We start from the raw sequence: 24091 nt of genomic DNA on the forward strand, positions 1-24091 counted from the left end.
GGAATTGTCTTTGTCAACGAGATATTTGATAACTAAACAATGGTTACTCCGTAGTTATACGAGATTCAAACTCTCAACCACGCAACATCATTACTTCAAAGGCACCCCCTCCAACAATGCCGTAATACATTCACAGAAATCCGAAATCCAGATCTCCGCTGTTTCCTGCTCCATTGCCGAGCTCATCGTCCCAAAGTCCACGCGCAGAGCATTATCCACCGGTGTCACGGCAAGCCACGCCTCACCCGGCGGAGAGTGGTCGCAGACGTGCTCGCCAAATCGAATGCTCAACCCGCCATACTCTTGATCCGAGAACTGGCGGAGATCCTGATAGGCCAAGTAAAACGTGGGCATCGTATTCACCGGCCAGGAGGTGCAATTGCTGGCAACGTCCTCCCAGTCCAGCGAGCAGTGAGTGAGCGACTGAGCGTGCTGCTCCTGCAAATCCTGGAGGATTCGAATGGAGTCTGGTGACTGTGGTGCCACTGGGTATCGGACACGGACGGGCGAGAAGTTGTGGCAGGACCCTAGGACGTCCTCTGCACCTGGAAGAATTACAACGTCACGACAGTTGATGACCTGGGCGAACAGAACGTCGTCAGTGCCCATGTGCTTGCGCAGCACGTAAGACCACGCTGCTTTGGCGACGGTCGCCATGGATATGCCCTGTGGTGGAGGGGATTGCACTGGTAGATGTCGAGTGACGAATGTCGGAGTGGCTCTTTTGTCACGATTATCGGCCACCTGCGAGACGGGCAATGGCGTGATTGTAGCATCGGTGAGGAGCTTCGTCCAGTAAACTTTCGAGCTGGACTGCTGCAGCTTTCTTTGCTGGAATGTTTGGCGAGCAAACTGGGGAAAGTCGGAGGCGACTTCTATCCTCGAGCCCTCATATGCAAGGCCCAGATCGGATATTATTCGCCAGACACAGCTACCATCAAACGATGCGTGATTAAGCCGAATGATGAGGACGCGGCTCTGAGGCAGATCCGCATGTGCACCTACCAGGAATTTGACTACTGGCTCATGCGGAGGGTGTGGCTTGTGCAGGTCCTGCAAGCAGAATTCCCGGGCCCAGTGTGCGAGATCTGTGCCGGTTGAAACCACATGGTGGTTGATATCTGGCGCCAGCTGGCGGAATACCACGTTCAGCAATTGGTCATTGAATGGTACAAAGAGAGTGCGCAAGGGCACATGAGACTGAACTAGCGTTTCGCAAGCCTGGTTAAACCGGTCCTGCTCAAAGTCGCCGGACAGATGAACCAAAAAATAGTCAATTGCCTTTGCAGCCCTGGATTGAGCTAATAACGTTGGAAAAACCGCCTCTATATTTGCTCCTCCAACAAGAGGCACTTGAGGACTGCTCAGGAAGTCCGATTGAAGCAAGCCGAATTGATCATCTGTAAGTGGGTTGCTGTACTGCCCTATGTCGCGGCTGGAGCACGTACCCGCCAGCTCTTGTATCGATGCAGCATTGAACACATCGGCAACATTCAGCAATAAGCCCTGCTGTCGGCAAATGGACACGACATGCCGGGCACCCAAAGAATCCATTCCCAAAGTGGAGAAGCTGCTCTCGACATCGACGGTCTCCGCTGGTTGCGCCAGCACCTGTGCGCACGCGTTCTGGAGGATCGCCTCCTCGGCTGTCGCTGCTTGGGTCTTCGTAGCACTGACATCTTGAGAGCAAGACAATATCTCTTCGCGGGACATGTTGGATGCAGATTCACGGAGGATAAGTCGGTTCAACTTGCCCGAGGCCGTCAAGGGCAGATGCTCGAGACTGACAAAGGCCGTGGGTACCATGAAACTGGGGAGACTTTGCTTCAACTGTGTGATTGCTTGCTGCGCTTTTCGTTTGAATTCTGGCGTTGTCCGCGCCAAAACAAAGTCAACTACGCGCCGGGCGCCTTGCTTCTGCTGGACGGAAATAAAGGCCACAAGCATTGCATGCTCGGACAAGACCCCATTTTTCGGAAGTACCACCTCCGCTGCTACCTCCGTGCCGTCGTGGAACTGCTGCTGCACATGATACTCGACCTCGGAGAGGTCCATGCGTTGGCCTCGTAGCTTGACTTCAGTATTCTTTCGGCCAATGTACTGGAGCGCTCCGTCCGGCCCAACGTAGCGGACAATATCCCCGGTCTTGGCAAAGCGGCGCTCAGGCGCCCCAGGAGAGATAAATCGACACCAGGTGGGATCGGTGATGTACGTTTTGTTGGTTTTCTCCGGGTCGTTGAGATATTTGTTGCAGGTTGATGGACCTTCGATGAGGAGCTCGCCCGACGCCCCAACCGGCTTCAGCTTATTATGGTCATCAGGACAGACGACCCATGATCTCGTGGCAATCGGTTTTCCTATCTCAGCCGGATCGCTCTCCACACTGAATTTGTGCGAAATAGCGCCCGCCACCACAACCTCCGAGAGTCCGTACAGGCTGAGCAGCCGGAGTCCTTGCCATCTTTCAATGTCGAACTTGGTCATCTTTTCTCCAACCAACAACAATGTCTGCAGCGACGAGACATCTCGGGGGTCCATGACTCTGGCCATGGAGGGGGTCATGATCGCCGAAGTTGCGCCCGCCTCACGGATTGCCCCTGCTAAATCGTTGCGGAGCTGCTCCTCGGATGGCACGCATACACAGGCGCCACTGTGTAGCGCAGTCAAATAATTGATCGGAGTAATGATAAACGAAGGTGACGCCGTCTGGAAGACCCGCGTCTCCCTCGTGATATATGTGCCGCTAGACATCCTCGCAACTCCACTGGACCATGATGTGTGATTGCACACAACCCCTTTCGGCTCACCGGTCGAGCCGGATGTGAAAATGGCAAACAAGGAGGTTGAAGCTGGTGGGAGCGCATCCGGTGGAGGCAACGCAGCTGTGTCGTCAGTCGATAGCTTTTCAGCCGCTGACGATTCCCGTTCCACCAGTGGGAGGCAAAGCACACAAGATACTCCAAACTGTGCTGCTCGCTGTTCGAGCTGTTCAGAGCACAGAATGGCAGCCGCCGCTGAACGGGTACAAATTGTTTGCAGTCGCTGATCTGGCTGAGCGTGATCGAGCAGGATAAACGCGCAGCCAGCTTTGATGACTGCCAGCATGGCCACAGATACCCACATGGACTTTTCCATGAGAACGCAGGCAAAGCTTCCCGGCCGGACACTGTGGGCGAGCCTCGACGCGACGATTGTGGAAATTCGGTCTAGCTCACCGTAAGTGAGCTTCCCATTCCATGCGTCAATCGCTGTTGCCTCCGGCTGCTGCCGACATATCGCCGCGAAATGTTCGTGCACAAGTTCGTCCTTGGTGGGAGGAGGAGCAGACGAAGAATAGGGGTCATTCCACCCAAGTATTTGCTCGAGGCCCTCGGGGCAAACTCCACTGACATCACAAAGAAGAGCGTCAGAGCTACTGGAGAGGATTCTCTTGACGGTATAGGCCAGCTGGTGAATCATCATCCTTTCCGATTGGGGAAACTTCAATGTCGAGCGCAAAAGTCCCTTGATCCTGATGCCGGCATTTTGTAGACGGCAGATTATCGTCATATGCACGTCGTTGTTTGCAACCTCCTCGCCGAACCCCGTAAGTTCATTTTCTCGGCAAGCTGTCGTCTCTTCCTCATTGATCACCAGAACGCTTTGGAACTGACTTGCCAATGGACTGCCACTTTTCGTTCCAAGTGTAGTCCCCATGTCTTCCACGGCTGCTAGAGCATTCTCTATTGGCGATTGCAGGTCGAGATCGACATGGAACGGCAGGATAGTCTCCTTAAGGCTCCGATGATGACAAGAGTGCTTCAGAACACCAAAGCTAATCTTGCTGTGACTTTGATAGTCATTAAGAACAAGAGACCAGGCGAGACAAAGCACGGCCTGCGCGCGCACTGCTTCCCTCTCCGTCTCATACAGTATATCGTGTTCGATTACCTTGAAAGGGTGTGGCCCATGGTGAGTGGCGGCGATGCTCGTGCCCAACGAATCTTCGAGTGCGGGGCTTCCAAGAAGTGGGTCGAGCGTTTTTAAAGGCATCTTGAATGGCGATAGATTTGAATGGCGATAGAAGGGCTAATCTCTGAATACATTCATTGAACTTGCACTATACCACGCGGAAATATACTCTATGGCTGTGGCGGAACCAAATAATTATGAATCATCAACCTCGACGGCACAGCTCACGACGAAAACTCTTCCAAGGTTTCCTCCTGCAGAAAGGACCAAAAAAAATAAAGACTGGGCGGGAGCGCAAACAGAACAGCCTTCTGAGCAGCGACTAGCGTCGATTACGGGCCCAATATTCCCAATGCATGTACTACCTGTCACATCGACAATGCTATCTATTTGACAACCACTAACTTATCGATGCTTGTCATCGGAGGAGACACTTATCATGCCTATTATTATTCTCAAAATGGATCCACACAGTTCATTCATTGCCATATCTGGCAGCTCTACGGAGTAGCGATTAAGCTTTCCCTTAAGCATGGGTGAAGGATAGTAGATACACAACTAAAGGGCTAGATCTTGTGCTGCTATGCATACCTGTGCATAAACTAGCACGTTGCTTGCAGACTGCTTGTGCATGAAAAATCATTATTATGCAATGCGGGTGTGTGCTATGATCTATCTATTGATGTGGCCGGTAATCCAGCCACCTGGCAATTACCGCTGATTCGATCTGCGCGACGGAGATTAGGAACAGAAGGATCACAGAAACTGGCAGTTTAATCATCGAATACGGCCAAAAGCACCAAATATATGCAATAGAAGCAATATGTGAAGGGACTGAAGAGTAGCTTATCGGGTGGCGGAGCTGCGGGTAGGCCTGAAGAGGGACGGCTCGGCTTCTCGGAGATCACTGGCCGAAGCTTCGTCCAATCATTTCGTCGAAGCGTTCTGTCTCCACCACCTATAGATGCCCAGGTGTATTGATCTGCGTCGGCGGGCTTGTTGAGAATTGTCATGAATTTTCGGAATGAGACCCTAATTCCCTTCCCCTTTCTCATGGTATTACCATTAGTTCCTGTGGTATTATCCACAATTCTCAGCCCCATGATTCCCAGACCTTGGGCATTGTGGCGATCTTTAGTCAATAGATAGACATAGGATCCACAAATTGGCGACCTTAAGGGCTGAATGGGTGTTCAGGTCATCTGTGATACTAGGAGAAGTGTGGCAATTTGTACTGACCATCACCAGCCAACGAATGGGAGTCTGCTAGACAAGCGACCCAGACGGGATCAATTGGCGACCACCAGCGAGATAGAGAACGGACCGTCCGCATGGCCCATGGTAAGGTAGGACACTGCCAGAATTGTTCGCACTATTGGTTTCGGGCATCACTACACGTACAAGCAAGCCTCCATCAACATGTGATGAATCATAGGCCCAGAGATCACACCGACATTCACTCCGTACTCAGTACCTGGGCCCAGATTACTCCGTAAATTGAAAGCACTAGGTTGGGCATTTTTGTTATCATGCAGTCGGAGTAGGTCGGTCAGCATCGGTGGGGTGGTGACATTTGATAGACTCATGCGGTGAGGCTTTGTGTCAAGCGCTCGCACCTCATTGTATGCCAGGCAATGCGCGGTATTCACGGCTGCTCCAGCTGAGCAATGTGCTTAGCGGATTGGTAGTCTTAATTCCGGCCCACAGGACGTCAATCAGGATCATCTCGCAGGTCGTATGCATGGGGCTACTATGTATTCCGTATGGGGCTGATGGGCTCCGTTTCTAGGGTAGCGATGAATCAACACTCCGATTCTAAGGTTTCCAAAGCCATCGCAGCCAATTTTACTAGCTAAGAAGCAGTTATTAGAAGTCAAAAGTAAGAATTGTGTATTATCAAACCGAAAGAGACAAGAAGAACAAATCTATTCAATGCCCAAGCCCACCGACTAAGAGACCGGTGACCGCAAGGCTAAGATATCTGCTAGGCTTTGCTTGCGGACAGCAAATAAAAATTCTAGCCAGGCAGATTTACCTAACCACCTGAGGGCGTTCACAAACTGGCCGGTTGGAACAATGGCAGACTGTAACTCTTCCTGGATGGGCCACGTCTGACAAGCCTCAACAGCCTGTACAGCCCATGCAGTGGTAAGGCCTCGATTGCCAATCTTCAATTTATTCGACCCATACATGTAGACGGTTCCCAGTGGCCAACCCCCATCCTCCATTTGCATAGCAAGCAGTTCTTGGAGACCCAAGGGATCCGGAATCCCCATTGCATGGCAGGCGAGGAGCCGCATTGACAAGCTGGTGGGATCCACTGGAACTCCAACTCGCTCCTGCAACCGAGACCGGAAAAGAGGGCAGAGGTCATCATATAGACTCGAGCCACGGATGTGCTTAAGGAAGCGATGGAAAAAGAACAAAAACGCTTCGGGCATGGGATAGAATCTCGTTCCATTCATATATGCCCGATTTTCGAGGACGGTTCTCACCCAGGCCAGGGTATGTGCGAGCTCCTCACCACGGCCGTGTTTATAGAATAGACTCAACACGTTGCAGCAGACGACAGGGTCCACCCGATTTTTGAAGTCAGTGAAATACGTTTGCACAAGACTATCGGGGCTTAGATATTGCAGCATCTGGTCCATCACGATGTTCACACCGTCGGCTGGCCGATCGAGGATTGTATTGCCCAGCGACGTGGTATCAAAATCATGGGGAAAGTTTTTCACCGTCAAAACTGGCTCACCGATGAAAAAACACCACGTCTTCGGGTAATCCTCGATTTCGATCAGGCTCCTGGGATAAACGGTTAGTAAATCTCTTAGGACTCACTGGGTGTAACTCACTTATCTCCAGTAGACTCGTAAATAAGCAGCTGGGCAAAATTCTCCTTGATACGGACACCGTCGTGCGTTTCCGAATCAAAGGTTCCGGCCCCATCGCGGAGAAACCGTCGTCCTCGACCGACGGCATCACAATCAACGAAGTTGATCAGGCTCTGGATTATGGAGGTCCCGGTGAAAACCTCCCCATGCATGCCGAGGGACAGCGCCATCATAACATTGTCACTATCATCATCCACCATGATCAGCTGCTCCGGCCGCAGGTCGATGCGATCCAGGAGGTAATTAAAGAACCGCGCCTCTGGCTTTCGCATGCCCATTTCGCCGGAGATAAAGACCTGATCGAAGATCGACCAGTCGATTGGCAGCGCTTTGACGGCAGCATAATCATCGAGAGAGAGATTGGCTATAGCATAGACCTTGAGCTGCTTGCCGAAACGTGCCTTGAGCTGAGCAAGCGAGTTGACCAGGGACTTTTGAACGGCTATAGTTTTCTTGATGGTGGCAAATGTCTCTTCAATCTCTGCCCGAGACAGCTTGAAGTCCTCGCACAGTCGGTCATAATATTGGTCGAGGGTAGTGCGCCCACACATGTAATCGGTCGTTGCTGCACAGTATTGGATCCATTTGAAAGTGTTCGGTGATAAACTGATGCCCTTGGAAGACGAGGTAAACACAATGTTACTCAGTTCGATAAGAATGCCTTTAGCCGGACGGGACGGTTGAGCCATGATGAAGTCAAGATGTTCAGATACACTGCCTGACCCGTTCAAACTGACTACTTAGATCTTCAAATCCGTGTTTTGATATCTCTTCGTGTCAATTGTGGCGGTATGGTAAGTTTTCCGTCACTCCATCTTGCATGGTTCCGGTGACGCTAGGGCATGCTGGTACAGATCTCATTAGGATGGTCGGGATCGTCCAACCCCTTACTGACGCCACAGTAGGTTCGCATCTTGCATTAGCCTCTATTTCCTTGTCCTCGAACTCCCACTCCTTTGCATTGCAGATTTATCACCCACAAACGGGCTGTTCTACAGAAACTCGGGCTGGCTGAAATCTATGCGCCCTTGCCTTTGAAAAAAAAAAAGTCCCATCGGGTGTTTGACGGTGCAGGTTGCTACAAGGTCTTTCCATAGCATGCTTCTGTCGATAAGAGACATCTGACCGCCTATGTGGGAGCGTTCGACAGGTACTGAACACGTCATGTCATCATAATACTCACAACCCTAATATGCAGTGATATCACATTTGAAGATCTCCAGAAGGGTCTAACGCTAGCTTTGCACCCTGATGCACTCGAAGTAATTATTGATTGCCTTTTTATGCACGGCTAGAACCCCACCGCACAAGTAGTGCTGGGCCATGTACTGCTATCGTTGCTACTAATTCCCCCACTGCCTTGAGTCAAAGTAGCTGTAGTGCTTATAACGGAAATTACTGTGTTGTACAGTGGTGTTGCATGAGTATACGGCAGGACCTAGTGATCCTCCTGCCACATCAATGTTTTACGTATTTCCAATTCTACTGCTTTGCCTACTGTCTATTTTCAAGGTTATGATTTTACAAATTACTATTTTTAAATCCTTTTATCTATATATATGATCAATATCAATTGTATTTTAGTATATAAGTAGACTGTGTAGTAATTGTTAAAGAGTCAATTTTGGGATTATCTACCTGCTCGGATGCCTGGACGTCTGTATCTCAGTGGTTAGATGCTAGGAGTAGTAATGATTAATAATATGTGATCTCAAATGTTTAGGCTTGAATACTTAGTATTTTGATTATGGTATTGTAATATAATAGTATTTGTACGAAGAAGGCATTTTGAAAATGTTATCGGGAGCAGAGAGGGTGAGAAGAAGTCAGAACTAGGCAATGAAGTAGGAAGAGCGCGCTGGCGGTCTGACATCGCAGATGAGACGGTAGGGGTGCTCAGTGCCCGACGGGGGTCATCAGTAGGAAGTAGGCCCTCTGTACGCGTACAATGGAGAAATGAACAATGCTTTCTGGTGATATGAAGGTCTCTGAGTTGCTATCCTATGAAACTGCAGACTAAAAACTACCATTTCAGGCCCTGTGGCGCAGACGAGTAGTCGCGCGGTTTCCCCACTACAGTAAGTAAGTATTCAGGTCAAGAATAAGGAGACATTATGTCTCAATTATCAAGAATCAATGGAAGTGGCAGAACAGCAAAGGGCAAAAGCGGCAAAACATGATGTGGCAGGAGGGTCACTAGGTCCTGCCGTAGTAGGTCCTGGACCGAAGTACCCAAGGTCAGATACCCATGCATCTTTCACACCTCATGCACCCGCAGATTCACCATCAACGGAGGTTGGTGCCATGAAACATATGCCGGTTGCTTGTGCAGCCATTGCTGACTCTCGTCTGTGAGTGTCATATCAAATCGCCAGATCATCCGCGCCAAAATTAGCTTCATACTGTCGTAGGCGAACCTTGGGTAATTGTCAGTGCGAATGAAGGACAAGGTAGACGAGGAAAGGCTCACCTCTGGCCAATGCAGTTCCGAGGTCCAACGGAGAATGGATTGAATACAGTCTTGACATCGTTCTCGCAGCGGTCATCGCCCAGCCAGCGCTCGGGGATGAATTCGTCAGGAAGCGCAAAATTTTGCGGGGAGTGGTAGGCGCTCCAATGGTGAACGTTTACCGTCGTCTAATGAAACAGGCATATGTCAGTTCATGGGCTGTTCAATATGCATACATTTCTTACCTGACCGGGTACAAACTGCCCATCCACCGTAGCGCCCCCAGCAGGCGTTTCCCGAGGGAATCCATTGGCGATTGGGGGGCGCAGCCGCATAGCCTCTTGGATCACGGCTTGGAGGAATTGCAATCGATTCACCGAGAGAAGGTCGATCTCGCTTTCCTTCTGGAACGATTGGCGGATTTCATCGGTTAGTTTGACAAGGCATGAATTGTTGTGCAACAAATAGTATGTTGCGAAAGTAAGGGCGACGGATGTGGTCTCGCTGCCCGCCAGAATCAGGATACTGGCTTGTTTTTCGAGCTCCTGGATCGACATTGAACCACTATCTACCGAATCCAGCATCTGGGAGATAAAGTCCTGTCGTTCTGCTTTGGAGTCCAGACGACGTCGCACCTTCTTCAGTGTCATCTCATCATGCTTCACTCTTCTTTCCATCATAGACGCGGGTAGTAATGCGACTAGGATTCGGTTGAAGGGACGGAATCGGTGCGCGACTTGAAGGAGGGTTGATGTGTAAAAGTGACTCAACACAAATTCCACCCATTCATGGTACGCAGATGTCGCCAGACAACCAAAAGATTCTCCGAAGGCGAGGTCCCCAATTAGATCGAATGTTGTGTAGTTATACCATGTTCTCATATCCGTACTCAGGCCCTTCGCGGCACGCGACTCCAGCTGCTGCATCAGTAAATCGACGTTCTTCTGGATGATCGGTTCCTGTTCCCGAAATGCCCGTGCCGAGAAGGCTGGATTCATCGACCGCCGTAGACGGGTGTGGTCGACATCGCTGGCCATGGTCAAGGTTTGAGGATCGACCAGCATTTTGTTGAAGAATGTCCGATCCCGGGGCAAGGGTGGGTTGCCTTTGTTGCGGGCGTAGATGTCGCTCCATGCGGTGGATGAGATGAAGGAGAGCTCATTAGGACTGATGCGAACCACGGGCCCATATCGTCTATGGGCTGCCTGGATAGAATGATGTGCCTTTCCACTGAGTTGGACCCAGGCGATGGGAATGGAGGAAATAGCATACGCCTTCGGGCCTGGGAAGCGGGCAAGAGGATGCAGATATATGTTATACAAGATTTTGGTCCCGATGAGGATCAGAATCTGTCCATTGATGTTCAGTGAGAGTACGGGGGCGTTGCATAGAAAACACTTACACACACTCCTATGATATAAACATGGGATGCCTCGACTCCATCGTGAAAAGCCATTTTGGCCTGTAACTTGCTCTCTCGACGATGGGGAGAGAAACCAGATACTATTACGGAGTATACGGAGTACCGAGGCGAATGTGCACTAAATTTATTGAGATGCAAGGGGTACACGTTTCTTCTTTTCGCCAGTGGGAGAGCGAACGTACTAGTTACGTGTTAGTCTAGAATGCTGTAGAAGGTAGAGCTGTCACATCACATCCGCAACATCCGTGGACCGTATCTGCCAACATAAATATCTTCAGTGAGACTTTCCACCAGCCTCAATCACTTGCAGTCTCCATATCACTTCATTCATCATGTCTCCCTACACCGCCATTGCCTTTGACATGGGCGATGTGCTGTTCAACTGGAATCCCCAGGCCGCTACCGAGATCTCAGTGCAAAGTCTAGGCCAAATCACCAAGTGTGATCTCTGGGACGAATTCGAGCGCGGAAATGTCACTCCTCACGACTGTTATCATCAACTAGGGCGTGATTTCAATCTGGACCCTTCGAAGATTGCAGCAACATTCCTGCAAACCACAGGCTCACTCACGCCGAATGAGACCATGTCGGCTATTGTACGCGAGCTCAAGTCGCAGGGCCTCCTGATCTACATGATGACGAATATTCCGCGGCCAGATTTTGACACTTTACGAGCCACGGACTACATGTGGGATGTATTCGATGGGGTTTTCGCCTCGGGGTACCTCGGCATGCGAAAGCCAGATGCATGCTTCTATAAACACGTCTTCCAATCGACCGGGGTTCCTCCTGCAGAGATGATCTTTGTGGATGACAAGTTGGAGAATGTGGTAACCGCTCGGGAGCTTGGCATGGCGGGCATTCATTTCAAAGATACGACACAAGCGTGCCAGGAGATCAAAGACCTGGTTGATCGAGATATTCGTGATAAGAAGGCATGAAGATCGGCGGGTCAGCTCATGTATATATCCAATATTTTGTCACCATGCATGTTGGCTGCATACAAACAATATTCATGCACGGGGCTTCGCCCTGGATAAATCATAAATTCTCAGCCCCACATCTTCCAAGGTTCTGAGAACAATACGATACGCTCACACTTACACACATATGCAGTGAGATCTTTGGGCCTATCACAAAACGGAACAAATTTAACCTGCGGAATATCACGATGTCACTGTCTTCCCATCTTCACCCCACTGGTTCTGCTCCACCTACAACAGCCAATTCGCAATGATGAACCGCCAAAAAACAATACCCGCACTCTCGGGGAAGGTCGCTTTGGTCACTGGAGGCGGCTCGGGTATCGGCCAGGCCACGGCCCTCTGCCTGGCAAGCGCCGGCGCCCAGGTGGTGATTGCCGATATCGACACTCAAGGGGGCCAAGAGACCGCAAAAGACATCCAGAAGCAGACTGGTGCCCGTACCCTTTTCGTTCGCACCGACGTTTCCCAATCGCATAGCATCCAGAGCATGGTGCGTGCGACCGTTGAGGAATTCGGGCGGTTGGACATCGCGGTAAACAATGCGGGAATGCATCCGGACTCGACATTGATTTCATCCATGGATGAAGACTACTGGAATCGTGTCATTTCCACCAACCTTACCGGTGTCGCCCTCTGTCTGAAGTGGGAACTCCAGCAGATGATTGACCAGGGCGAGGGCGGCAGCATCATTAATATGGCCTCCGCCACTGTGTTTCGAGCACAGGAGAAGATGGCTGCATACGTCGCCGCCAAACACGGCATCTTGGGACTGACCCAGACGGCTGCTCTCGAAAACGGGAAGCATCGAATCCGGGTCAACGCGCTGGCCCCCGGCGGCGTGGCAACAAACTTGACCATGGCCACGCTCGACTCGCTGGGTTTGACTGAGAGTTCCGAAGCCAGTCGAACGAGCCTCTTTGGTCGCTTTGCCAAACCCGATGAAATCGCGCAAGCGGTGCTCTGGCTTGCGTCGGACGCCTCAGCGTACATGACCGGGACAACAATGCCGGTGGATGGTGGCATGTCAGTCCTTTGAGGATGTTTCCTTTTTTTGTTCCATTATTTCCTTGCTGCACACTTCGCGTGGTGTTGAATGATGCTGGCATATTCTGGATCACCATAATTAGACCAAATCTCCATCCCTTGCATTTTGACAACCTCGTAGGAAAACATCTCGTACATATCTCGCAGCAATCTTTGATCTGGATGCATGTGCATTGCATATAAATTACATATGTATGGCTCAAACTAGACTACATACGTCGTAATCACAAATAGCCCGAGTGGCGATGTGGTCCGTAGCCACAGGGAGATCCACATTGATGCATGAGATGAGTGGTTACAGGCTGCCTTCTCTCGCCGATCTCTTTTTTCCAAGATTCTGTGCTACACCGTACAGCTAAGCCCGTCACGTTGAAATTGGTCCCTCGAATACGAGCATTAGAAGAATGATGGGTCTCCAACATCCCCCCATCTTCTCAAAGAAGTTCATTCTGGACAGCCAGCCCGTCTATCCGTGACAATATGCTCATCATACTCTGGCTTGTAGGTTCCTCTGAAATCCCTCCGATTGCCTAGCTAATCCGTTTCGATAGTTTCTTGCCGCCATAGCATGGCGGGTGCTGTCACGACTCTGGATTCACCCCCTCCGGCAGTATCCAGGTCCCAAATTAGCAGCAATTTCAAATCTGCCGTATCTCTACCAGACTCTCTCTGGGAACTCTCATGCTTGGATTCGGGAACTCCACGATGAGTACGGCAGCGTGGTTCGCATCCGCCCCAATGCCCTTACTTATCGAACTTTTGAAGCTTGGACGGATATCTACGGTCATCGCAAACAAGGAGCCTTGCCCTTCTGTAAAGATCCTGAATTCTTCACTCCTGCTCCAAGTGGTCAAACCCATATGATCAATGCAAATGAGGCCGACCACACTCGCCAAAAAAAACTTTTGACCCACGCGTTCTCCGAAAAGTCGCTGCGAGAACAGGAGTCATTGGTTATGTCTTATATCGACCTGTTCATCCGACAGCTCCAGACATCGGCCAACGCCAAACAGCCATTGAACCTGGAGGAGTGGCTGAACTTTCTGACGTTCGATATCATCGGCGATTTGGCATTCGGAGAGCCGTTTGGCTGTCTCGAGGAATCAGAGTATCATCCCTGGGTCGCCACGATTTTCAAGAGCATCAAAACTGGGGCTTTCCTCCGCGCCTTTTCTATCTATCCGCTGTTTGTGCTTCTGATCCGGAAGGCAATGCCGAAGAGGCTTATCCAGAAACGATTGGCACATTATCAGATGAGTAAGGATAAGGTCACGAAGAGGCTGCAAACCAATACTACGAGACCAGACTTCACCTCCTACATTCTCAAACACAACGACGACGAGAAGGGTATGCTCCGACAGGAGATGGATCTAAACGCTGCTATCATCATCCAAGCCGGCAGCGAGACTACGGCCACAGTGCTGGCCGCCGCCGTTTTTTACTTGCAGAAACACCCTGAATGGCAAAAAAAACTCACCGAGGAAGTACGAGGCGCGTTCCCCACCGATGAAAGCATTACATTCCTGGCTTCGAGCAAGCTACCGATTCTGAATGCCGTCATTGAGGAGAGCCTACGTTTATTCCCACCCGCGCCGGCCATTGGACCGCGGGTCGTCCCACAGGGAGGCGCGCAGATCGATGGAAAACATGTGGCGGAAGGGGTATGACCATAATTGTGTTCATCGTATTGATTATGGCTGACATCTCGCAGGTTTCGGTGTCTGTGGCACACTATTCTGCCTTCCGTGCGCATTCGAACTTCACACAGCCCGATTCCTTCCTTCCGGAACGCTGGATCGACTACAAAGATCCGAGCAATCCGTTCCATTCTGATCGCCGAGAGGCACTTCAGCCGTTTTCCTACGGACCACGGGCATGCATTGGCCGAAAGTAAGCAGTTCCCCTCCCCTCTTCTCTTTCCCAACGCCCTTTAACACATTTGTAGTCTCGCTTATGCGGAAATGCGCACAATTCTCGCGAAACTTCTCTGGCACTTTGATGTCAGTCTTGAGCAGGAAAGTGAGCAATGGGATCAATGTAAGAGCTACATCGTCTGGGAAAAAGGTCCTTTGTTTGTAAAGCTCGAGTCTGTACCATCTACTGAAAAGAAGAAAGCGTGAAGGTGACGGAAGTACGATGCCGCAGTGGGAAACGGAGGTGAAGTCTATCTGATATTGATCTAGCTGAAGTGCGCACGGGAGGGAATAAAGAAGAAAGAGAGCAGAGGACAATACATCTGCTATCAAAGGCACAGCCCCGACCAGTCAAGAACCTATTAAATCAAAGTTCTCAGCATCATTTAAGCAAATATAGGCTAAAGAGCGTTTATAGAAGACATAGACATTTGATCGTCACAGGTTCATATGTAGCTTATAAAAACAGTTGACTCTTATGTGAATAGGTTTGATAAAACGCCAAGCAATTCCCAAAGAGCTCCCTCCGGCGAGGCTTGCCGAACTAGTTGTGTGATTTGTAGGGTGTATGTAGTCATACCAAGGGCTCCCTATGGTCCACAAGCTCAACGAGCAACTGGCACACTTCCGCGGTCGTAGTGAAGCGAATACCATGGACGCCTAAACCTTGCGCCGGTTCCAAATTAGTGAGCTTGTCGTCGACAAAGAGCAACTGATCCGGCGAGAGCTTGATTTCGTCAAAGACATGCTGATAAAATGGAAGATCAGGCTTTCTCATTCCAGCATAACCCGAGGAAAATATCTGTTCAAATATGTTCAAATATTGCGACCATGACGAGGAAAGTTCGTCAATATGTCCTCGAGAAATATTTGACATTGCGTAGACGGCCAGATTGTTCTTCTTCTTGAGATCACGGATCAGATCAACCAAGGCAGTATTAACCTGCAGTGTACCGAAAGCTTGGTGGAAAATGGATTGAATCTCTGATGACTCAAGATCAAATTGCTCCCCGAGGTCCCTGTAGCATTGCTCGGTCGAGATGAGGCCACACTCAAACTGGAACCAGGTGCTCGACTTCATCAAAGTCCGCATGGTCGCGCCGACTTCGGGGGATGGGGTTGACCACTCGAACACAACGTTCCCCAGGTCTAATACGATTGCCTTGAAACGAGACATGGTTCCCACTAAAAGATGAGACAGAGCAGAGAGTGGTATAAGATGAGGTAGGTAAAGGTCAAGAAGTTGTTAAGGTAGATAGATGCCTCTGTTCGGCGATCTTGGTCACTTTGCCGATTTAGAAATACGGTTAAAATGAATATGTACGTCCCCTCCCTTACTTTATATGCCACGCACCACCGTCAAATAGATACTAGTATCAAACTCCTAGTGTGCTGGCTTCCATTATCAAAATATTACCACGCTTCTCGTAGATCATAATTCTTTGCTAAATACCCCGTACTCCTTACTACCATCATAATACCAGTGTGATCCTAGCACACCGCCAATTGACCCCTACGCCCGAATTTCGTCTTGATCCTCTACCTCAGCTGGTATGATTTATCTGACGTATCACAAATGAGGAACACACGAATCAGATGCCGGTGGTGATAGGTCAAAGAAAGGTGAGATACTAGCGGAAAAAGCAATGAGTGTAGTGATGTAGTATGCATTGACTAACCGGGCCTTACAATTTCTCGGTAAAAATTACCAGACCCTCCTTCGGAGGGTCCGCCACCCACTTTGTAGTTGCACCTATTTTGTAGATTTTTCCAGGATTCAATTCTAACCCCCATTTCAGCCATATATATGAACGAAAATGCAATTCAAATAGGAAATGAATTAAATATCTATTAAATTACATGAATTCAATAGCCATAACCCGCCCTCATTTCTTTTGCATGCGTCCATGCCTTCTGATCTGTGTGTTGACCTTAGTCCATTTCCGCTTCCGTTTGGAAATATCCTCAGCCTCAGTCCAATTAGATGCTTTATACTTCATGTTTCTTAATTCACTAGCATTAACAATGCCAGTAGCATGTGCCCTTGCCCGGGTAGCATTATATCTGGCGCGGCGAGTAGCCGCGATAGCTGAAGTCGAATCTAGTTCGAACTGTAATGTATGCATTTCAGCACTTTTTGCGATCTTTGTAAGTGCACTTTTGTAGCGGGAAGAATAGGCTTCACTCTCTTTAAGCGCTAAGCTTAATTTTTGCACTTTCTCAGTGGTTTTGGGGGTGCTAAAGTCTGTATAGCCTGAGCTACTAGTTGATGGTGTCGATGGTCGTTAATAAGGGTCATAATCAACCAAATCCTCAGTGATTAACTTAAAATTGATAGGCCGAAGACCTATTAACCGAAAGCCGAGTTTGATAGTGCGTAGCCGAGATGTTTTTTCCCGTATTGAGGTGATCGCATAAAGGAATTCTTCCTTAATGAATTTCTGACATCCGGTCATTGTTGCGGACTCAATAGCCTCACTATGCCAATGTTTATAAGCACTGAAAACACCGACATCGAGAGGCTGTAAGAAGTGGCTTGAATGCGGCAATAAAAAGAAAAGAATAATATTATTCTTATCACAAAAATCACTGAAATGCCGGGTAAAATGTGATCCAAACCGGTCGTATAAAACTAGTCGCTTAACACCCTAAGTTCGACGGACTGTCCACTTATGGAATCTTTGAATCTATTGATATGCTAAGACATCGGTTATATATCTAGAATCGGATATAGCGAGGTGTTCATCAGTTTGAATAGCCTCAAACCATCGTAGCATCATCTGTTTACTACTCAAAATGATAAGTGGTGGACATACAAAACCGTCCGCCGAGACTGCTTCCATTACTGTAACGGATTCACGATTTGTGACAGAACCATTAAAGATTTTGCGCCTTGGTTCTCGAGTAATGATCTATTGATCTTTACCAACACCAATCTGAAAGCCAGTCTCATCAAATTTATAGATATCGCCGGGTAAAATGCCATTCTCCTCGACGATCCGAGTGTATTCTTCAAACCACTTTTCTACTACCCCTTTATCCATTGCTCGGCTTCGTTCGATATCGAGGGCTCGTCGGCGACGTCGATAATATTAAGGATTGCGTTTTAAGAACCGATGAGTCCAATGGTCGCCGACCTTAGGGGGTGGAATTACGGGATCGGTATGCGCTTCTTCGAGGATTGAATTCGCGGCGACAGTGATTTGTGACTGATTTATTGCAGCGCCCGCTTTATCGAAGTAATCAATGAATTGGTATAGAGCAGATTATTGTGCAGAACTAAGCTTCCAACCATTAGGTCGGCGTTGAAATAGGGATTTTCCACCGTTCTATCGATACCGAAGCCGGCCCTCAGGTACGTTAAATTCACGCGCAGTTTTCGCGATATTAGGCTTAATTTGCTGGGATAAAGAATTCATTGCTTTAGCAACCTGAATCTCAATTTTAGCGTTATCTCTAGGCATGGTGATGGAGAAATTGATGGTTGAATGTGTGAGGTTGAATCCTGGAAAAATCTACAAAATGGGTGCAACTACAAAGTGGGTGGCGGACCCTCCGAAGGAGGGTCTGGTAATTTTTACCGAAAAATTGTAAGGCCCGGTTACCAAACATGCATCCAAACATGCATTAATAAAGCCTTGTCATGCATGAAGCTTCATTGTTGACCCTTTGCCAGTTCCTTCTTTATTAAACTTTTACCAGTTTACCAGTTTACCAGTTTACCAGTTGTTTTGATTAATAGTTTATTGACTAGCTAATTAAAAAGAAGCAGTATAACAAACAGCACTTCTTCCATCTTCCTTACCTTCTTCATGAATAGAACTCTCCGTTTTTAGACCTTTTTAATAAGACTTGCCGCTTTCAACAATAAGTGATAGAAGATTAATCCTGATTCCTATCCTACCTGAACTGAACGTTTCACTTATTTATAAATATTACTTCGTACTAGTACTCGTTGTCAAGGGTCGCTATTAAGCAAAGTGGAGAACAGCTCCAAATAAAATCATCATAAAAAGGGCCAATAGTGAAAAAACCAATGATGAAAATATCTGAGCAAACAAATCCCACTTAGCCTTCACAATTTGGTCCAAAGCAGCCTCAGAGGTTGCTGCAAAATCACCCAACTTTACACTATTGTATTCTCTGATGTGATAGTAGTCCACAAGAAGCGTGGTGATATGGTGTTAGTACCAGTCGGCACGCAATAGTAGCTCAACACCGGGGGGCTAGGCCAATCGTACCACTATCAATTAAATATACAGAATCAAGATATCGAAATGAAATGACTGCTCTAAAAGTACACTGTTTACGTAGTCTTACTGTGGGAATTAAGGTCTATTCACATAGCAGAATGCTAGTATGAAGTAAGGAGACCAAAAAAAAAAAAAAAAAAAAAAAAACCCATTGCTATCGACCATACATGATACAGTCCGAAGAAGGACGCAGGACCAAGATCGACACTGCAAACGAGAATGTCTTGTAGGCCAACAAATAGCTCATACATAAATTCCTGGTGTGGCATATGCGGACTGGCCGCATCCGAGTCAAATTGCGGCCTGTCCTGCTGCTATTTCTGCTAGTTCATCTGTTCTTACAAGGAAACGAAAACCCCAGACTCACATCCACATACCGATATCACGCAACACTTTGGCAAAAGCTCAAGTTCACTATGTCTAGATCATATCGAACAATCATTCTCAAGAAGAGTGTTCCCAGTGGCCAAACCGTCTCGCCGGATCACTTTGAAACCCGGATACTACCAATCCCGAAGATTGTTGAAGGCGAGGCTCTCTTACGTCCGCTAGCCTTTTCGGTGGATCCCTGTCAACGAACTCTCCTCTCCGGGGCCACCGACACGATGCTCCCACCCTATGTTGTGGGCAGACCTATGTTCGGCTCTGCTGTCGCCCGTGTCATCGAGACCAGAACCCCCGATTTGACGATCGGAAGTTTAGTCCAGGGTTGGTTTGACTGGGCAGATTATGTGGTCACTCGTCCCAGCAAAGACGACATGGGCCCAACACCCATTGATCCCCAAATCGAGAAACCATCGTACGCGCTGAATGTCTACGGCATCACTGGCCTCACAGCCTACTTTGGAATGATTGAAGTCGCCCAGGTCCAGAGAGGCGAGACAGTCGTGATCTCCAGTGCAGCTGGCAGCACAGGCTCAATTGCTAGCCAGATTGCCAAGATCCGGGGCGCAAAGGTGATAGGGTTGACGAGCACCCAGGCAAAACGAGAAGTTTTGACAGGTCAGCTGGGCTTGGACTACGCTCTTGACTACCGGGCCGAGGATTTCGCAGACCAACTACGCTCTATTGCCCCGAACGGTCCCGATCTTTACTTCGACGCGGTGGGAGGTCAGCTCTCACAAACCATCATGCAGCAGATGCGCCGCCCAGCCCGTGTCGTTGAGGTTGGTCAGATCTCTACCTACGCTGATGATGAGAAAGCATGGACAGTGAATATCACTCATATCCACATGAATGGCCTCCGTTTTGAGGGGTATCAACCCCTGCTCTTCATCGATCAGTGGCCGAAGGCGGTTCAAGAGCTTCAAGAATGGGTAAACTCGGGCGCTATCCAGCCCCTAGAGACGGAAATGATCGGATTAGAGTCTCTTCCTCGAGCTTTGGAAGCGCTCTTTGAAGGTCAGAACACGGGAAAGATGGTAGTCTTAGCCGAAGGTGACGAACAGTTAATGCACTAGCCATAAGCAGATAGTATGAAAACTCCGGGTTTCTATCCCCCTGAATACTAGCAGGTTGTAGGGGTGCACGGTAAATGACTGGGCTAACAGACAGCTATAAACAGCAATGAATACTATACGTGTAGAAAAGGTCCTCATACACCCCTCATCCAGGGTAGGGGACAACCAAGCGGAGATCCATGCCCGAGATGAGACCTCCGCAAAACTCATGAATACCTATTGAAAGAACGACTTGGGCTACCGAAAGTCTGGTTCATGCATTTCACATTTAAAGATACACTGTGACCCATGAAATCAAAGGAAATCAAACCCCAACCCAACTCCGCAGCCGAATATGTCTGTTCTCACGGGAACCCAATAGCCTCGTCCACCTGCTCACTATAGAGTCGCAGAAATTGGCGACGCACATGCGGTCTCAACATGGCAATGCGCGTACGAATCTCATCTTCAAGGCCCGACAGCTCCGCACAAGCACGCGCAAAGTCCTCAACCTGCCCCCGATAATACCTGCGAATCTCAAGATCTCTCATATCTGTCACTGTCTCAGAACCCAATGCGCATATGGCACCCAAATATGCTTGTCGGTGTTGTAAGCTGACGAATCCTGAAAGTGCGCGGAGTTTGCCGAAGTTCCTCTGGACAAATGAAATCCAGCTTTGTCAATCACATTACTCGCAATGTGAAGTATATTTGATTTCTTTGACGAAAAATTGTCTGTTACCGTTCGGTGAGAGCTGATGACACTGCTGTTGTCATTTCAGTAACCAAGCTTAACCAGCGCAATCTGATTGAAAGATTTGACGATACCCCATATTGAGCAATCATTCCTTTCGACAGGCTTAAACATCCAATAGTGTTATTGTGGTCTTCCATTAAGGCGCGTTTGTATTTGTATTTGAGTTTGCAACCCCCCTAAATTACTGTCTCGTCAAAATTTGCTGTCCGGGCAATTCAGTACCATCAAACCCCATGTGGGTGAAGTCGAATGTCCTTTTACAATAATGATAACCAGTAATTATCAAAAAACTATGGGGTCTATCAAGAAATGGGCTCACCCGCCCATAGGGAGCTCAGTGTAGAAAAGCTTCCTCGTCTCCTTGTCGAAATCACATCGTTGCGCTTGCAGAAAATGGGTGATGATACAAGAGGCTCGGTTTTATCTATTACAGCAGCCTGGACAGGACTGACTTAGAGGGGAACAGGTATGCTTTGGTACATGTACTACGCAGCGACCGAAACAAGAACATGCGTAAGCATTCTTTAAACATGTGAAAACCCCAAACCTTGATTCTTGGGTTAGCTCTCGGAGTGCTCACTTATCTTTATACATACTTTACTTGAAGACGAACATCTTAAGCCACGCCATTCTTCGGCTTATGCCCTGATATACGATTTTCACAAAAGAAACAAGCGGCATAAAAGAGGAATATCTAGAGGCATATTTAGCGCCCGTAAGCAGGGCCTAGAATTTAGAGACTAATTTATATACGTTCACGACGAGATGTTTCAAGGACTAAGAAGAAAGCTGTGGGGGAATATTCTAAACTTTTTGGTCTCTTGGATATTTGGTTCAAGTTTGTCGTTCGCCTGCTGCGCTTTTTAATGCAATGAATATCCCAGCGAAGGGTCAATGTAAAGCAAACATATATCCGTCCATCCATACGCCAAGGATTGATTGATATCTCAATATAGCTTAAACAGTATAGAGAGCTGCTTCTTCTGCTTCGCAGTGAGAGCAAAACCCCGAGACTCAATACATACAGCATCCGCATTCACTTGTACAATGCCCAACTCCATGCTTACGTGCTGGGCTTATTTGACGGCGGAGACAACACCCACATTTCCGACTAGAGCAGCCCCCTCTCCCAGCACAGTCGTCCACGAGAACACGATGCATATACCATCGAGGATGCGGCCGCCATAAGTTAAATCCCCTTGTCCAAGGCCCTTCGGAGAACCCGCTTCGGTATGCCCACCAGTCGCGCTCTAGTAGCCAATACTTCTTATTCAGAGCATCAAGTTCTTGTCTTATATTTCGAGATTTTGAGTGATCTTCACTTGACGCAGGACCAATTCAGTAATTAATATACGGCGCAGGGACGAATACTCGCCAGATTTGTTCTTTTTACTTCACAGGTTCTCATCATTTTTGACAACCGCATAAATTTGAATATATACTTATTGTACGCTACGCGCCTCTCGAGTTACTGTTTGGGTTTGACAAGACACTTCAGTAATTTTCGCTCAGGCGGACGGAACAGAAACCCCAACCTCATATGTAGTCATCATCCCATTATGGCTTGAGCGGCTGGCCATCGTCATCTAATTGTTGGCTCTGCTCATCCATTCCCGACCACTTTGCAATTCCGTCATGGATGTCTCTTAATCGACTTTCATAGAAAATGTGGCACCAAGCGGTTACGGTTAGTTACTACCAATATTTGCTCGTGTCAAAATATTAAATTTACGTTGGCAAAAATGTTGCATCCGGTGCCGCTGCTCGTCCGGCGAGCCGGACAAGTCAATTAGCTGCGGGAACAACAGACACATATTGCGTCCTTCATCCATGATAGGAGTACGGCAAATCGAGCATGAGACCTTTGTGGGTGTTTGGTACTTGTGGTTTTTCTCTCCGGCCGCATAGAACGACAAACCTTCAGGTCCGTTCTCGAACCGGATGTCTTCTTTGGGAAATATAGCCGCCCACTGGAAGGGCGCGCCGTGCAAGACCTGGCACTGGCGACAGTGACAGAATTTGGCGTTCAATGTTCTTGCACGTCTCAGGGCATATTTAACCTGGCCACACTGGCAGTGAGCGCGCCACTTGGTTTCGCCAAATCTCTGCAAGGGTTGCAGCAAATATGGCGGCCGGTTTGTGTAGTCTTCAACGTCGGCATTGACCTCAAGAGATTCGTTGGTTTTAGCGCAACACATTTTCGCCGTCTTCCAGATGGTGAAGGGGACATGGCGACGTTATAGTTTTTATTGTTGGAGCGGTGAAGAGTAGTCATTGTAGCGTATAATGATGACATCAGTCGTGAGCCATTACGTGCCCAGCGCCACGGTCCGGCTAGCGTGCGGTCAATGTACATCATCCGTTCAGACAAGCACAATCCGGCGCTGAGGGTGGACAGGAATAGGAGTAGTGTGGTCGCCGATTAGGAACGAGAGGTTAGTAATCATGTACGATGATGATCTGCACACATTAAACATCATTCATTGCTTTCTCCTGTCTACCCTGATTCATGCGCAGTACCGTCTCGGTCCTAATCATTCAAAGGTAGTCAGTCACTGTTGTTCCGTACTCCATGACACGTGCCCACCTTCAAGTAGGAGCAATTTTCGCAATTGTGGCAATTGGTACGATTTGTCATGTTCGAACTGTGGCTGCATTTGTCACAATTGGTGCAATTACTGCAGAATGAACAGTCGGTACAGTCAGTACAATTGGAGCACTGGAATTTCGTGTAAGTATCTTTGAGGACTGAAAGTAGGTCAGTGGTATAGCCGAATAGTTACCTGGGTGGAGTAGAAACATACATTATTGCATCCTTGCGAAGTGCTCTTTAGCATTAGCATTGCTGACCTTGATTGCAACATGCTCACCTTTGCAATTACGACAATTGCTGCTGTTCCTGCCCCCATCGTTGCCACCGCAAAAAGAAAATTGCCAGGCCCCAAGTGGACGCGCTTGTCGTCGTATGACATGCTCATTACGACC

The 24091-nt window shown here is 48.5% G+C and overlaps 10 protein-coding genes across 10 annotated transcripts; 4 read left to right on the top strand and 6 right to left on the bottom strand.

The window, feature by feature from the left end:
- Positions 1-90: 90 nt before the first annotated feature.
- N7529_008586 (uncharacterized protein) lies at positions 91-4032 on the bottom strand (the record flags this gene model as incomplete). The annotated part of the gene is made up of 1 exon (XM_057244113.1): positions 91-4032. The coding sequence occupies one exon, from the start codon at positions 4030-4032 to the stop codon at positions 91-93; it is 3942 nt and encodes a 1313-aa protein (XP_057095651.1).
- A 1955-nt stretch (positions 4033-5987) lies between these two features.
- On the bottom strand, positions 5988-7581 carry N7529_008587 (uncharacterized protein; the record flags this gene model as incomplete). Its single annotated transcript, XM_057244114.1, has 2 exons — positions 6804-7581; positions 5988-6753 (listed from the first exon to the last, which is right to left on the bottom strand). Coding segments are annotated over exons 1-2 (1494 nt in total), but the record flags the coding sequence as incomplete, so codon positions are not given.
- A 1518-nt stretch (positions 7582-9099) lies between these two features.
- On the bottom strand, positions 9100-10747 carry N7529_008588 (cytochrome P450; the record flags this gene model as incomplete). Its single annotated transcript, XM_057244115.1, has 4 exons — positions 9100-9259; positions 9313-9479; positions 9537-10640; positions 10694-10747. 4 exons carry the CDS (start codon positions 10745-10747, stop codon positions 9100-9102), a joined length of 1485 nt encoding a protein of 494 aa, XP_057095653.1.
- A 299-nt stretch (positions 10748-11046) lies between these two features.
- N7529_008589 (HAD family hydrolase) lies at positions 11047-11655 on the top strand (the record flags this gene model as incomplete). Its single annotated transcript, XM_057244116.1, has 1 exon — positions 11047-11655. One exon carries the CDS (start codon positions 11047-11049, stop codon positions 11653-11655), a length of 609 nt encoding a protein of 202 aa, XP_057095654.1.
- Positions 11656-11947: 292 nt separating this feature from the next.
- On the top strand, positions 11948-12736 carry N7529_008590 (SDR family NAD(P)-dependent oxidoreductase; the record flags this gene model as incomplete). Its single annotated transcript, XM_057244117.1, has 1 exon — positions 11948-12736. One exon carries the CDS (start codon positions 11948-11950, stop codon positions 12734-12736), a length of 789 nt encoding a protein of 262 aa, XP_057095655.1.
- Positions 12737-13224: 488 nt separating this feature from the next.
- Positions 13225-14864, top strand: N7529_008591 (cytochrome P450; the record flags this gene model as incomplete). The annotated part of the gene is made up of 4 exons (XM_057244118.1): positions 13225-13245; positions 13296-14405; positions 14456-14634; positions 14690-14864. The coding sequence occupies 4 exons, from the start codon at positions 13225-13227 to the stop codon at positions 14862-14864; spliced, it is 1485 nt and encodes a 494-aa protein (XP_057095656.1).
- A 367-nt stretch (positions 14865-15231) lies between these two features.
- On the bottom strand, positions 15232-15834 carry N7529_008592 (HAD-like protein; the record flags this gene model as incomplete). The annotated part of the gene is made up of 1 exon (XM_057244119.1): positions 15232-15834. The coding sequence occupies one exon, from the start codon at positions 15832-15834 to the stop codon at positions 15232-15234; it is 603 nt and encodes a 200-aa protein (XP_057095657.1).
- A 3492-nt stretch (positions 15835-19326) lies between these two features.
- Positions 19327-20370, top strand: N7529_008593 (MDR family NADP-dependent oxidoreductase; the record flags this gene model as incomplete). Its single annotated transcript, XM_057244120.1, has 1 exon — positions 19327-20370. The coding sequence occupies one exon, from the start codon at positions 19327-19329 to the stop codon at positions 20368-20370; it is 1044 nt and encodes a 347-aa protein (XP_057095658.1).
- A 344-nt stretch (positions 20371-20714) lies between these two features.
- Positions 20715-20900, bottom strand: N7529_008594 (uncharacterized protein; the record flags this gene model as incomplete). The annotated part of the gene is made up of 1 exon (XM_057244121.1): positions 20715-20900. One exon carries the CDS (start codon positions 20898-20900, stop codon positions 20715-20717), a length of 186 nt encoding a protein of 61 aa, XP_057095659.1.
- Positions 20901-22663: 1763 nt separating this feature from the next.
- On the bottom strand, positions 22664-23304 carry N7529_008595 (GFA family protein; the record flags this gene model as incomplete). The annotated part of the gene is made up of 2 exons (XM_057244122.1): positions 22664-22749; positions 22839-23304. The coding sequence occupies 2 exons, from the start codon at positions 23302-23304 to the stop codon at positions 22664-22666; spliced, it is 552 nt and encodes a 183-aa protein (XP_057095660.1).
- Between the last annotated feature and the right edge of the window lie 787 nt (positions 23305-24091).

This window comes from Penicillium soppii (assembly GCF_028829465.1).
Source record: "Penicillium soppii strain IBT 18220 chromosome Unknown utg000006l, whole genome shotgun sequence".
Taxonomy (NCBI): Eukaryota; Fungi; Ascomycota; class Eurotiomycetes; order Eurotiales; family Aspergillaceae; genus Penicillium; species Penicillium soppii.